Genomic DNA, 15,382 nt, shown 5'->3' with positions numbered 1-15,382 from the left:
CTAATAGCAGCAGATCAGTTTACGTTCTCACACACACAATGTATATTATCATATTACCAATAGTTGGGAGCAGAGAACACAGTAACACATTTACCGTCATGTTCAATCACATAACCTTCCTCTTTCACTTCATGACTTCGAATGATCATATCCAATCCATTCGTCTCCAAAAAGTTTCTTGTCACATCTGGTCCAAACTGAATACCCACACCACGCTTACTTGTACCTCGTCCCATTTCTGGTTGGGGATCTGACCAGAGCAACTCACACATCAGCCCCTCACTACCCGGTTGTCCCAAACGATCGATCTTTCGGATCTCATCCAGAGTCACATCATCTCTCGAGAACAATCCACCGTGGGTCACAAAGATCTTGTTTTCAATCACATGGGCCAAGGGTAAGGCATTAAAGGTCTCTGAAAACAGTTTGAACATCATGTCGCTGAACTTGGCCTTCACTTCTCCTTCAAATCCATACACCTTATTCATGTTGTCCGTCTCATGGTTACCGCGTGCAAGATAAAGATTGTTGGGGTAAAGCCATTTGTAGGCAAATAAAGTCAGAATGACTTCGACCGAGAAGGATCCACGATCGACAAAGTCACCGTTAAACAAGTAGGTGTGTTTTTCAGAGGGATAGCCGTTGGTTTCGAAAATGTTGATAAAATCGTAAAATTGTCCATGCACATCACCACACACTGTCATCTTTCCGTCCAAAGGAACCTTGATGTCGATCAAGGAAGGTGCTTCTAACATCATTTGACGTATAGCCAAGATGATCTAATCATGCAACACAGTCAGTACTTTTGTATAAAAAAAAAAAGAGAGAAAAGGGTTACCATAAAAGCATATTTCTTGTGAAGTTTCTTTTGATCCTTGAATCGTTGAATCATGGCCTTTACAAACTCTTTATCTACCTTGCTGGTTTCTGAATCAATCTTGGGGCCATCATAAGTAGGTTCGACCACTATCCTTTCTGTCAATATTTTCTATAGCTTACAATTTCCTTTGTTTACCCATTGCGTTGACATCTAAACTATCGGCCACACTATGCTTTGATTCATTATGCTATTTCGAATGGTTCATTATTTTCAACATTTCAAAAACAAGGAATCTCATTGTTACCTCGATGGCTTTTTCAAACTCTATTCTACGAACAATCTTTGCACATTCATCCAATTTTGATTTGGCATCTTTATCTGCAGGTGCACGCTTCGAAACCACCTTCAAATCCTTCAAGGCTTCCTTGAATTTACCAAGGGCCATGTTAGCAGAAGCACGACGATAATTAGCCTAAGGTAACAAATAAGTTGACATGTACAGACAGATATCGATGGATGACTCTGACCTTTGTAAAATTTGGATCCACCTCAAGTGCTTTGTCTGAATCACTGTGTTGAGAGTATGAGTACAGCATGTATACTTTTCTATAGTTCTTACGCAATAGCATAACCATAGGATTCTAACTTCAGGTGACAAAAGGCTCTGTTGGTATAATAGGAAGCGACCTTGTCATTCAACTCAATCGCTTCCGTATATTTCTTGATCGCTTCCGGAAAACGTTTTTCTATTTTTTTTAACCGAGTTAGTTTTTTATTATTAAAAGCCTCATCTTTCACACTACCTTTAAAAAGCATGTTGGCTTCATTCTTGACTTGTTCGGCTCTTGTTTTTTGTTCTTCAGTCATTTTAATAAATAGAAAAAAAGAAAGAAAAAATCCCGTTTCAGGCTTTTTTTTGCTAGAAAAAAAAATTTCATGAACCGATGTCTCGCACAGATAATTACCTTCCAATAGGAGGTTTTCTACATGTTACACAATATCAAACTTTTCAGGGTGAATCTCTATGAAACATAGCATTTGTATTGTGACTTTTTTCAAGCGTGTTGTAGTAATGGATGATCTCTATTATATTACAGAATAAGAGAAAAGTATTTGCATCACAGCCGAGTTGTACATTTTATTAAGCCAAAGACATTTATTAAATTAATTTCCATTGACAGGGACTTGTTAAACACTGCCATTTTTGTAACCTCATTTGTCTCTTACTGTCTCTTTCATTATGATAATCACCGATCAGTTACATTTCTCTTTTGTTTCAAACAAGTCCGTTTGATCGATCTGGAACAAGTAGGTTTATATCATAAGCCAAGATAGATTTAGAAATCGCATCATCTTCTAGAACAGATTGAGCTGTTGGACATGCACACAGCTTATCATAACGACAGATAAGGCCCATGAGAGCCTTTGTCGAAAGATCCTGCTTATCTCTAGTTTAAAGGCTTACGTTCTTAGTATAGTCTGTGATCACATTTGATGTGTTATTTATTGAACTAAAAGGACGAAATGTAATTGAGTGGACTTGGATGAGGCCTTTGAAGACAAGACGATAGCTCTTGCACGTTGCTCAGCAGACAACCTTTTTTGATTTTAAAATCAGCTACAGGCTCATAACAATCAAAGAAACCAGATAAAGGTGGTGGTCTTTATTGATGTCAGGCTAAAAACTTGTCTTTATCAAGATGCATTATGGACATTCCTACACTTGTTTCAAATATAAAAAGTTTCCTTACGCTGATGGAATAATTAAATTTTTAATTACCCCAATAAAGAAGAAACAATGGTGGATTAAGTCGATAAGGCCAGTCTAAAATCACAGCAAGCTTATAGTAACATGGCATTCAGATTGTCAAACAAGTCCTCAGTTCGTTTCGAAAAGTACAAAACAATTCTGAAATGTTGGATAGAGAGCTTAAATAGAATATATATATTCGGTAATATCATTTCAAGATAATTGCTTTTGGTAAAGCTTTTGTTCTGCAAATACAAGCCTTTTAGATTCAATTATTTTTATTAAAGAATACATGTGTAAACGTCTTTTTTCTTTTCGCTTTTTTGTCTGATGAAGTTTTTAAAAATGTATATTCTATAAATCCTTTAGCTGATAAGAAATAAAAAAAAAGTATAAAGATTTGTACTGCAATTTAGTACCCACTGCTGCTCCAAGTGTATTTGCACAACTGGGGAAATCACCTTGATAATTAAGACGAATGTATACTATATCATACATTTCAATAAAGTCTTGTGCTTTCATCATGATGCCTGCTTTATCTAAAAAAATATATTGGGTAGTGGTGGCATTTGAAAGATTAGCACTTGAAAACTCAAAGGATCTTTTAGAGAGCAGATGTCCTACTTTCCTCATGTCCTCACTAATATTTATCAGTTTGAAACATATACTTCATTATAGGCCTTACATTAAAATATACTTATTGTTTGTTCTCTCGTTATAGTCATCGTAAAAGTGTATCATAAATAGAACAAAGAAAACAACAGATGGACATTGCTACTAATCGATTGATATGGATCATCTTCCTGATTTTGTCAGGCCATCTATTTTAGCCGTTTTTATGTACTTTAACTCATGAGTTTTAAATAGTTCTTTGCAAAAGAATATATTTCCAGATCTTTTTGTCTCGTAAAGCCAATGATCAATAGAAAGGAAATGAATAGTGTGGTTCATACTACACATCTAACACTAGTTGTTGATTCAAATATGCTATAAACCGGCGGTAATTAAATAAAACACGGGGTTTATGAAAAAGAAAGGTTTATATGAGCTAGAGTGGGAATACCATTTGACTTTTATTGAATCTTCTGGACCTGATACCACATTGAAAGAAAAATAAATAAAGAGATTGCCACTTAAAGTTGCTAGGTCGTTTTAAGAGCGAGCAGATGCAATCCCATCTATTCTATGTAGCAAGTATACTAAAGACTTCTTTGGATTTCACAGATTCAATGCCTAGCCTTCTTGTTTTGTATGCTTTTGTTACAACCTTTCTTCATGGATTGCTTACAAAAATCATATGCTGCAGCAAAAATACGCAAGTTCTTTTTTTTTTTACAAAGTATTTTACTTGAAGAACTAGCTTAAATATTCTTGTTTGGCACATGCGTCATTTAATCTTTGAATAGTTAATTTTTCAATGCATATGTTCAAAAGTCGAATTCATACAGAGCAAACCCCTTTCTCCTTTTTATAATGTGTGTGTGACTTGATGTCAATTGCCTACGCTTATCGGAGTTGTAATTAAAGAAAAAAAAGTTTTGACATGTTTTTCCTTCTTTTTTTTTTTTTTTTTTTTCTTTGGTTTTGATGAATAGAAAAGGGAAACAATTGGAGAGACGCAGTGTGAGGCTATCTTCTCATGAGCCCATTAATTATAATGTCAAAGAAGCTTTTGTGCACAAAATCACACCAACACAGCCTGAACAAAGTGTGATTGCAGAGAGCTCAAAAGGAGCCATTGTGAGGAGCATGGAGGAAGATTATAAAAAACAAAAGACAAGCATCATGTTGGAGTATTCAAGCACTGAAGGAACACCAGAAAAAGAAGAAGAAAAATATTTAACTGAAATTGATGCTGATCAAGAAGATCGATTCACTGACGAGACTAGCTATACGGATGAGACTCCTATCACTAATGATAATGAAGATAAAAAAAATGTGAAAGGCAGTAAACAAGAAGGAAAAACGAGAAATAAAAAGAAAAAGAAAAAAATGGGTCAGGAGCAAAAAACAGAACAGCATCCAGAAAAAGAAATCCCAAAGAGAGGGCGTGGACGTCCAAGAAAGTACGAAAAAAAGACTTGGAAAAATAAGAAACCCACCACAGAAGTCATCAAGAGAGAAAGAACCAGCTCATTTAGTGAAAACAAAGAGTCTCTTGCTAAATTCAACAATGACAAGGAACGTGATAAATTCACACTGCGTACTGAGGAAGGCGATGATAGTAAAGAAGATGATAGCAAAGAGGATGATAGCAAAGAGGATGGTATCAAAGAAGATGATAGCAAAGAAGATGATAGCAAAGAAGATGATAGCAAAGAAGATGACAGCAAAGAAGATGACAGCAAAGTAACTTGCAATAGGGAAAGTTCTGTAGAATGTAACGTTGATCTCGACTTTTTAGAGCATTCTGACGACAGTCAGGAAGAGAAAAAGAGCTTACCAACAACAGAGAAACTTAAATGCTATCCATCTGGCAAACGAATATTACCGAAATGCTCGCCTTCAGAATGTTCACTAAATCAGAAAAAGAGAGCTCTCAATTTTCGTTATTTAAGCAACTTGAGAAAGATAGACTGGGATCACGTCGAATTAGAAACAGCTGACGTATTGTTCCCTACACGTATAGAATCAAGAATAGAAGAATTGGCAGGTAAATGAACCATAGTGTCTGTAGAATGGAATGGTTTTTAATCGTATTGTCAACAGAACCCGGTGAATTATTTTCTGATATGGAAAGTGGAGATGAAGAGGATGAGGAAGACAGTGAAGTGGAGACAGATGGAGAAGACGACAGTAGCGAATATGAAGAAGAGGAGGAAGTAGTTGAAAGCAAAGAAAGCTCAAACGATAGAAAACAAGTTGAAGTGCATGATGCAAACACGAAATTAGAAATAAATAAAGAGGATAGCGAGAACGACATAGAAGAAAATCAAATAGAGATAAAAGAATCAGAAAACGATAAAGAAGATTCAAGTGAGGACGAAGAAAGCAAAGTGAACAATGCGGAAAGAGAACAAGAAAAAACTTCGGAGGAGCAATTTAATTTAATAAAAGAAGAGGAGGACGACGATTTATACGTGACGGATGAAGAAATGACTGCTAAAATATCTAAAAAAGAAAAGCCATTGTTTGTGGTAAGACATTTTTCATAAAATCAGTAAAGGTATTTTATTCACGCTGCTATGCAATTGACAGGAAGCGCTACGAGCACTAAATATAAAAGCAGCCGATCTCGCGGTCAATAAAATACCATTCCCAAATCTAGACGAAACAGCGCTTTACGCTACAGGATACCTTTTAAGAGAATACATACGATATTTTAAAAAGAAAAAATCAAGAACCATCAAGAGAAATGCACGGTCTATGATTGATGGTGACGATGAACAAGTGAAACAGGTCGCTCGTGCACATAAACGACCCAGAAAGATCATTCAATTAGAAGAGGATCAAAACCAGCAGGAAACACCTGTTACATTAAAAGATTATTTAAGATCCAAACAATTTTAAAACACATGCATCCCCCTCATACAAAAAAAAGCATTTGTAAATGTCTTTCACTAATTTTATTGTAAAATATATGCTCAAATAAAAATTATTTACAAACAATTTGTTTTGTTTTATTTCATTCATTTAAAGCTTATCATAGTACTTGTCGAGACCAGGGATGTCTTCAGTAAGACCCTTTCTCTTACGAACAGCACGGATAATGTCGTAAACCTTGTTACCTTCTTCACAAGGGTTACCAGACATGATTTGCCAGTGATCAAAGACGGCTTGAGGGAAAGCTTGACCGGAGGTAGCGGCACGAAGATCGGCGTTGAAACCGAAAGATTCGTTAACGGGCAAGTAGGCCTTGACGGTCATCATGGGAGTACCAGGCTTTTGTTCTTCAGAGAAGACTTGACCACGACGCTTGTTGAGACAAGAGTAGATACCACCGATAGCAGAGTCAGGACATTGAATTTCAACAAGATAAACGGGTTCTTGGATACCAGGAGTGGCAGTAAGCACGGAAGCATAGACGACACGACGACAGGTAGGGATGATTTGTCCACCACCACGGTGAATAGCATCAGCGTGAAGAGTGACATCCAAAATGTTGAAACGACAACCACGGAGGTTTTCTTCAGCAACAGGACCTTCCTTGGTGGCCCATTGGAAGGCAGCAACACAAGAATCCTTGATTTCACCAAGATATTGGACTTGCTTGGTAATATCAACCATGACGTTGGGACCAGTACCGTCGGGACCGAAACACCAAATCTTACGGGCTTCAGTAACATCCCATTCGTACTTGTCGGCAAGGACACGAGCACGAGTCTTGAAATCGTCCTTGGCAGAGACGGTACCAGCTTCGATTTCATCAGCAAGTTCTTCATTCAAAGGACAAGCACGCATGTAGATACGGTTGTGCTTGTTAGGAGACTTGGAAAGACAGTCAATGCTGGATTCAGCAGTGACAGTTTCACGGTATTGGACAACGGGGTCACCAGTCTTAAGAGGAACTTGGGCGTGATCTTCTTCGAGATCCTTCAAACAGATTTCCAAGTGAAGTTCACCAGCACCGGCAACAATGTGTTCACCAGAATCGGAGGTGTAGGTCAAAACACAAGGATCGGACTTGGCAAGACGCTTAAGACCTTCAACAAGCTTGGGAAGATCGTTGGCGTTCTTAACTTCGACAGCAACTTGAACGACAGGAGAAACAGAGAACTTCATGACCTTCATGTTGTGAGCAACTTCAGAGGTAGTGATGGTACCAGACTTGACCAAGAATTGATCAACACCGACGAGACCAATGATGTTACCGGCAGGACAATCTTCGATGGCTTCAACGTTACGACCCATCATGAGAACAGTACGTTGGATGGACTTGACGGCAAGATCGTTCTTGCTACCAGGAACGTAGTTGGGACCTTGAATACGGACCTTCATACCAGCACGGACGGTACCAGAGAAGACACGACCGAAAGCGTAGAAACGACCCTTATCGGAGGTAGGCACCATCTTGGAGACGTACAACATCAAGGGACCGTTGGGGTCAGTGTTACGGATACCAACAGCGCACTCATCATCAGCGGGACCTTCGTACAAGAGAGCGGCACGGTAAGCTTGAGAGGTAACGGGAGAGGGCAAGTGGATACAGATCATTTCCAAAAGAGCATCACCACAAGGCAAGAAGTTACGCATGACAACCTTCAAGAGGGCCTTACCGTCCAATTCCTTTTCGGCAGAGTTCAAGTTGATTTCCAACTTTTCCAAAAGAGTGGCGGTTTGTTCCTTCTTGAAGTTCATGATGGAGTCAAAGATACGGTAGATAGGATCCAAGACGAACATGTTGAAAGCACGTTCAAGAGGCTTGCCATCGGCATCTCTGTCCTTGGTGGTCCACTTTCTGGTCTTGGGGTTGAAGAAGTTGTTACCCCAGAGCTTGGTCATCATCTTTTCCTTGTCAACACCAAATTTCTTGGCATAACGGTTAGCAAATTGACGAAGAGTGAAACCCCAACCGTGAAGACCGGAAGCAAAGGCAACAGTACCCTTTTCGGGGTAGACTTGACAGTCACCGAGAGCTTCATCAACGTAGGTGGAGATGATGACGTTGACAGATTCAATGGTACGAGAGAAAGACTAAAAATAAATTAGTATCAAATGGCGCAGCAAAGCATAAAAACACGTTACGTTGTAAAGTTCTTCCTTGTCCAATTGAAGTTCGAGAAGAGCACGATCCATCTTGTTAAGACAGATAACAGGCTTGATACGTTCACCCAAAGCTTGACGCAAGACAGTCTCAGTTTGGACACAGACACCATCAATACAATCAACAACAACAAGGGCACCATCGGTAACACGAAGGGCAGCAGTAACTTCAGAAGAGAAATCGACGTGACCAGGAGAATCGATCAAGTTGATCAAGAAAGCTCTACCGTCAGTCTTTTGACCCTTGATTTCCTTGATATCTTCTTCACCCATTTCGAAATACATGGAGATAGCAGTGGACTTGATGGTAATACCACGTTCAATTTCATCCTTACGGGTATCCATATAACGGGCTTCACCAGCACGACCAGATGAGATAATACCGGCCTTAGAGACTAAAGAGTCAGACAAGGTGGATTTACCGTGGTCGACGTGAGCAATGACGGACATGTTACGGACGTTGGTAACCTTGTCCATCAAGTTACGAATTTCATCAATTGTGAAATTCTACGTTTAAAAAAAAAAAAGTTAAAATTCAATACATGTCGAGTCAAGTCGCTGAAAAATCTCGGTACTTACAACTATAGGTTAAATAAATAGATTAGTGATCATGAATATAGATGGATGCATTTGTATATATTTACCCATATTGGATTAGAAATGGATGAGAAAAGGGGGTGTAAAGGCAAAGGATGAGCAAAGGGGGTCATTAAAGAAGTTTGGAAAATCGTACGAGTCGGACAAACAAAAAAAAAAAGAGAGCAGCGGAATGAAGATTGATTTTAATAAGCATACAAGATGGTAGAGATAATAACAATAAAAGTACCCAAAATAAATAAAGAAGAAGGTACAAAGTCTAATAAAAAGAAACTAATAAATCCAGATAATATAATAGAGATACTTGTTGCAAATCCTTTTAATATATTATCTGCATATTTTACAACAAGTGCCACCAATAAACCACCTAAGGCTTGGTTGATAATTACAAACCAAGTAAGTGAATTATAACCTTGAAAGAAGCCTTCTTTTGCTATACTTTCATAATCGAACAAGATGATTCCCATAAAGCTAAAGAACCCACTGCAGATTGCCAGTTGAATATTTCTTATCCACATCGATGTGTTATTACTCGATTTTAATAACTTTTCAAAGTAGCATCCTGCAAATCCAGAAGATACACAACTGATGATCACCGATAACAGTCCAATCATGGGCCTTTGCTGATCATCCACCGGCCCTTGCTGATTCCCCACGGCCGATGTGTTATCAAACTGAACACAGGTCACACCCATCATGAGTAAAAAGAGGGATATCCACTGAGTGACATTCATCGATTTGCCCAGTAAGGCAATAGAAAAGACAGCAGTTGAAAGAATCTTGAGTTGATAGGTGACTTGAAAGGTCGCTGCCTCCAAGTTACTCAAGGCAATATACAATAAATTGTTTTGTAAGGCGTATAGTCCACTGGGTATAAATATTTTAATCATTTCCTTGGGTTGAAAGATGGTCTTGAGCCAATGTCGTTGTCTTTGATAATAAAGCATGTACAGACATGTCAAGATCTTGACGACTTCTGCCATAAAGACAGCAGTAGAGGCATTATAGATCTTTTCTGATTTAGCAATTCTAGAATATCGCATCAGTAAAACCAGCATGCTGTTTTGGATGACAAGAATGACAAGTGAAAGTCGTTTTAGATCCACTCTAGGTTCTAGTAATAATTCTCTATTAATTCCTTTTCACTCTATTTTTCTGGTCTTGAAGAAGATGTTTTGTCTTATGTTTACTTTCTTTATAATTTGAAGTGGGTAATAGATTGTAATTAGCTTTAAGCATTTTTGATTCATTAAACAGAATAAAGTAAAACCACTTAAAAAATTTTTTTATTATTCAATTCTTTTTAAGCATGTCAGCATAACTAAAACTATTATTTTTACTTTCTTGGTTGTTTGTTTGTTCAATTGACTTTATATCTGTTGTTGGTAAAGGAGGGAAATGAAACGGTTTTAATTCTAAGATAGAAATGAGTTTATCTGTTTGTTAAATAAAATAATCACTTGCCTTCATTATGCGGTGATCTCTTTTTATGGCTGAGTTTACCGTTTCTTTTAGGATGTTGTTTATTTTGTTGTTTATTTTGTTGTTTATTCTGTTGTTTCTTTTGTGTTGATTCATTATTATTGTTATTATGAATGGACAAGTTGGATAATTGAACTTCTAGTGGGCTATTCTTTGGTTGTCTTATTCGATGATGATTCTTTATGGATTGTGTGTTATTGTTCTTGTATGTATTTCGTTTATTGCTTTGTTGCTTGGGCATATGAGAATTTCTATGAGTTGTACTATAACCTGGTTGCCTGATAGAATATAAAAGTAAGATAAAATAGCTCATATATCCCTCATTTCCTTACACTCTTAATGCAGGTTCTGATTTCATTCTAGCAGCGATAGGTTGATCTTTAAAGGTTTTACCTTTAACAGAAGATAGGAACTTTAAAGCATCATCTTCATTATTTAAAGTAATGTACCACATATTTCCGATATCCTGCTTTATATCTTTTATAGGAGGTGATTCAAGCAATTGAAATAATTCATTTAATTCCTTTATTTTTTAATACATAAGTTGTTGTTAGTCGATTAAAGTAGTATTAAACTTACATTCATAGTACAATGAGGTACGTCCCTTAGAATTACTGTTGTTCTTTGAATGGATATATTTGGTTTAACTTTTGTGCCCATTTCATTCACAACAACAAGAGATGATTCTCTTAATATATTTGTGATATAATTTATATCATTTGTGTATTCACGCACACGTTTAAAATTAGCTACAAGTGAAATAGGTACGAATAAATCTTTATCCATTTGAGATACTACAAAATATGAGCATTAATAATTATAATAATAAAAATACGCAAATGATTACCTAAAAAAGTATCATTCATCAAATTTTGTCTTGAAAAATAAAATTCGAGTTGTTTTTTTAAATTGAGTGATTTATCTATAAAAGTAAGTAAATGAACTTACTCTTTATTCATTTACCATTTTGCTCTATTGATGGATAGAATACAGTAGAAGGCGAATAGTAAATGTATTGCATTGGATAACGTTGTTTTGTATAAATTCTATAGTTGTTATGATTATTCCTTTTATACACTTTTTTATTTTCTATTCCATTTCCTTCATTTATCTCTTCTTCTTTGTTCATTTCTTGTATTAAAAAAAAAGAAGAAGTAAAAGAAGAAGAAAGAAAAAAAAAGAAAAGTTTCTTATTTCAATAGTAAATAACTTTCTGCGTGACCCAAAAAAAAGCTTAAATCATTGGCTCATATTTTTTTTTGCCCTTCCCCTACTTTCATGAACTATAAACTCAGGCATGAACATGACATAATCATACACAAAAGAATGAACACTTGAAGTTTATTATGTTGTCAATTGTTCATAAAGTTGTCAATATAAAACAACTTTATAATGTTACGCTGATAAATTAGACACGCACTAAATCATTCTATTGACTTGTTTTTTAAAGCCCTAAAAACAACATATCCTATCGTTGTCACGAGCAATCTTGCAAGATAAACTATACCCTCTTTCTATCAGCTTGTGCCAAAAACAAATAACGATAAAATGTCTTTGAATACTCCTATCTTTAAGTAGCTACAGAGAAACTCAATTATGGATCTTTAAAGAACATGTATTTAACTTTGTCTCTCAGGGGACCAAGTTGGGTGAGATGGTATTATCATATACCTACTCTACTTAAATTTTCTGTCACGACAATCGACATTTCAGAATTGATCTTGCGCTTTTTGAAACAAACTGAAGACTTGTTTGTCAATCTGGAAATAATGTTGCTATAAGCTTCTTGTAATTCTAGACTGGTCTTATCGGCTTAATCCACCATTGCTTCTTCTTTATTGAGGCAATTAAAGATTTAACTGTTCTATCAACATAAAAAAAAACATGCTTGTATAATCCAACTTGATCAGGGTATGAATAACCAGAAAGGTAGTTGCTTTGACAAGTAACAGTATGGCTGAGAATGAGATCAGAAAAGATTTCACAACTAAAAGACTATCCCAAAGGAAGAAAAAAGAAAAGCAAAGCTTTCATGTTCTATAGAAGTTGCTGCGATGTTCTTAGATTACAAAACGTGATTCTCTTGTAACAATGAGAAGCGTGCTACAAAACTTGAAGAAAGAAATAGCAGATAGTTATAAGATGAACAATGACTTGATTAATCCTGAAAGAATTTGCGAATCGAAAAGGGTGCTAGAGCAACGAAAATTAAACTAGTATAATTGTCATAAATACTTTTTTTTTGGTATTTTCTGTGTACATTTATTATTATAACAAAATCATTCTTATGTGTGGGCAAAGATGGTTGGTGAGCTGAAAGTTGAGCAAGCTGAATCTTTTGGAAGACAGCACAAATAACATATTCACCGAAAATCTTTAAGTGCTCTCCAATAAAATAAACTTTCTAATAATGCAAAGAATGATCGAAATATACAAGTAAATGAATGAAAAGAAGATGTGAAGGTCTACTCGTAAAATTGTATAGTTGAAGATGCTGAAGATAGTTGAAAAAAGTTGGTTTGAGCACTTTTGTCACTCCTTTGTTTTGGGCATTAGGGATGAAAATTGGTTGGGCTTTTTTTTTTCATTATAAGAAATAAAGGAAAATAAAAGCTATAATATGCGTCCAATGAAGCAGTTGTCTAAAGAATTATCAGGTCTATTAGGCAGTGTGAATCAGACAATAACGTGCAACTGTGAAGCCTGTTGTAACTGTTATCTCTTTTCCTAACTATAGATACTTTATTATTAGGATATGGAGAATCTTCTTAAGTCCCTTTCTATGAAACACTTCCACGCAAAGAATGACTATGTTTGACATCAGGTTAAAAATTTTCTGCTTGAAGGTAATGGACTGCATATATCTGATTCTTTAAAAGATACAAGCTATAGCGAAAGAGATCTAATGAAATCTTTACCTTACCTTTTACAAAGCTTTAAAGAAGTGCAACTCTTGAAAATTAAAAAAGTATTTTTTATTTTTCTGTTTAGTTTTCACTACTGCAAATTATATGCATATGTTATTCACATAGACACACTATTATTTTCTAGTGTTTACACATATAAAGTAAATGATTAAACTTTTCCCAATCAACTTATATATGGATGGCTTTCTCATAGCAAACAAAATGGAAATACAATAAAAAGAAGGCAGATTAAGTTTTTATAAAAGCAATGAGTTGTTGGAGCCTACTTTTACAGCTGAATACCAATTTACATGGCAAACTAACGCTAAACTATAAATACTCATTTTATTTTTAGTCTGTAAGCAGAACTCCACGATCTATTATTATTTCCAGATTATATTGTTAATAATATAGTATGTAATAATCATTTTGGGTCAAATTTCGCAAATATGATTTGTTTAGTTTATCTTGATTCAGCTTCAAAACCATTTGAAATCAATTCAGGATAAATGAACAGACATTACCATGAGAAGGTAAAAACACAACGAAATCCAAAAGACTGTATCCCATGAAAAAGCACAGCGAGAGACAAGTGAAGATCTGTCAGTGGACAACAGAACTAGATATGTATCTATATCCTATCCCAAAGATCCCAAACATGAAAAAGGAAATAAATGTTGTAAGATATACACTTCATCTAATTTGAAATGTGGAGAAGGACACTGGTGGAAAAGTGTGTATCCAGACACTGGTGGAAAAGTGTGTATCCAGACACTGCACAAGGTATATATCCATATCTCTTCTCAGATCCTAAATAAGCAAAACAAATAACGATAAAATGTACATGCTTTCTGACTTTATTGTGTAGTGCCTATAAATGGAAGCATCATCTATTGAATTTATAAACCACTTGGCCTTCCACCGGACATATTCAGTACGCTCATCGTCGATCTCAATCTGTCGACCCTCTATTACCGGGACTTGCTCAATAACGGCCTACATCCCGTCAGCGCCTTGATGACAAACGAAACGCGCTTGATCAACAGCACTCGACAGCAAATCAGGTTTGGATCCGCCCTGGTGGAAGCATCTGGCCTGCCAATCTCTAACGGCATTGTTTACATGATACACACCATTCAGATCCCCCACAGCACGATCTAGATTAGCCATCGTCGTCTGCTGAGAGATATCGATGCCAACTTGACGGAGATTATGGATTGGTTTGAAGGACCAAATTGAAAGTACCGACTGGCTCGTCTTGGCTCCAACAGACAAGGTACCTAGGCTTAGAGTCTCTGTGGAATGACTCAGTTCAGTTGAAACAGGAGACCAAACTTCACACCTTGCCTTAGAAGCAAAAAAGCGCTTTTGGGCAAATATGGCATACTCTTGTTATTGACTGTGAACAAGGCCGTTTTGGAGTCTACTGAATCTGGTACGAGGATGGTGAATTGATACTCCTTAGATACGCATATTCATGATGGTAGTGTGACGATTGAGATGGATGCCATGTTCTTGACTGTGAATGAGATGAGTCATACTAGGTCCATCTTTGCCACCCTTTTCTGAAATGGTTTGATCGGCCTTGTGCTTACAGTAGTTTATGTTTTTTTTTATCAGAGAGAGATGGATGTCATTTTGAATAGGAAACAGTTGAATGCAACAGAGCAAGAAGCAGAGATTGGTTATAGTTTGTATCAATAAAATGATTGCTGCTATCATTGTCAATCAAATCAGGAGAGAGTTTACGCATATACGCGTTTAATGCACATGCTGACTTTTTAACTTGCTTAGAAAACAAGTTTAAATGTAACATGATTCACAAGCTTTTACAGAATTATGATTGGAAAGGTGTTTGAGTCATTTCTGATCTTGTACGCTTTCACACTACTCCAATTGATTAAATTGATAACAAAAAAAACTTTCCGAAAGAACACAAATTAAGGAAAATTGAAGAATTTGATGACCAGAGATTACTCCTTTTAAATTTATATGAAAGAGACCTTCTGATGAATGGCTCATGATGTAATCAGAATGAAGATTCAATGCGATATTACAAAATAGATGGCCTTATTCCTCATCTAATGTTTATACACCAGTAATTTCTTGTTTTATAAAGTATCT

General features: G+C 36.2%; 6 protein-coding genes across 6 annotated transcripts; 1 reads left to right on the top strand and 5 right to left on the bottom strand.

Moving 5' to 3' along the window:
• Positions 1-53: 53 nt before the first annotated feature.
• RO3G_12129 (uncharacterized protein) lies at positions 54-1,687 on the bottom strand (the record flags this gene model as incomplete). The annotated part of the gene is made up of 6 exons (XM_067666713.1): positions 54-779; positions 839-966; positions 1,016-1,067; positions 1,125-1,292; positions 1,348-1,390; positions 1,440-1,687. The coding sequence occupies 6 exons, from the start codon at positions 1,685-1,687 to the stop codon at positions 54-56; spliced, it is 1,365 nt and encodes a 454-aa protein (XP_067522814.1).
• A 2,875-nt stretch (positions 1,688-4,562) lies between these two features.
• RO3G_12128 (uncharacterized protein) lies at positions 4,563-5,725 on the top strand (the record flags this gene model as incomplete). Its single annotated transcript, XM_067666712.1, has 2 exons — positions 4,563-5,223; positions 5,280-5,725. 2 exons carry the CDS (start codon positions 4,563-4,565, stop codon positions 5,723-5,725), a joined length of 1,107 nt encoding a protein of 368 aa, XP_067522813.1.
• Positions 5,726-6,203: 478 nt separating this feature from the next.
• On the bottom strand, positions 6,204-8,750 carry RO3G_12127 (elongation factor 2; the record flags this gene model as incomplete). Its single annotated transcript, XM_067666711.1, has 2 exons — positions 6,204-8,204; positions 8,256-8,750. The coding sequence occupies 2 exons, from the start codon at positions 8,748-8,750 to the stop codon at positions 6,204-6,206; spliced, it is 2,496 nt and encodes an 831-aa protein (XP_067522812.1).
• A 305-nt stretch (positions 8,751-9,055) lies between these two features.
• Positions 9,056-9,928, bottom strand: RO3G_12126 (uncharacterized protein; the record flags this gene model as incomplete). The annotated part of the gene is made up of 1 exon (XM_067666710.1): positions 9,056-9,928. One exon carries the CDS (start codon positions 9,926-9,928, stop codon positions 9,056-9,058), a length of 873 nt encoding a protein of 290 aa, XP_067522811.1.
• A 752-nt stretch (positions 9,929-10,680) lies between these two features.
• Positions 10,681-10,806, bottom strand: RO3G_12125 (uncharacterized protein; the record flags this gene model as incomplete). The annotated part of the gene is made up of 1 exon (XM_067666709.1): positions 10,681-10,806. One exon carries the CDS (start codon positions 10,804-10,806, stop codon positions 10,681-10,683), a length of 126 nt encoding a protein of 41 aa, XP_067522810.1.
• Positions 10,807-14,254: 3,448 nt separating this feature from the next.
• Positions 14,255-14,808, bottom strand: RO3G_12124 (uncharacterized protein; the record flags this gene model as incomplete). Its single annotated transcript, XM_067666708.1, has 2 exons — positions 14,255-14,623; positions 14,800-14,808. The coding sequence occupies 2 exons, from the start codon at positions 14,806-14,808 to the stop codon at positions 14,255-14,257; spliced, it is 378 nt and encodes a 125-aa protein (XP_067522809.1).
• Between the last annotated feature and the right edge of the window lie 574 nt (positions 14,809-15,382).

This window comes from Rhizopus delemar, genomic scaffold (assembly GCF_000149305.1).
Source record: "Rhizopus delemar RA 99-880 supercont3.10 genomic scaffold, whole genome shotgun sequence".
Classification (NCBI taxonomy): Eukaryota; Fungi; Mucoromycota; class Mucoromycetes; order Mucorales; family Rhizopodaceae; genus Rhizopus; species Rhizopus delemar.
The sequence above is the reverse complement of the archived record's forward strand: the minus strand, read 5'-3'. Positions and strand labels throughout refer to the sequence as shown.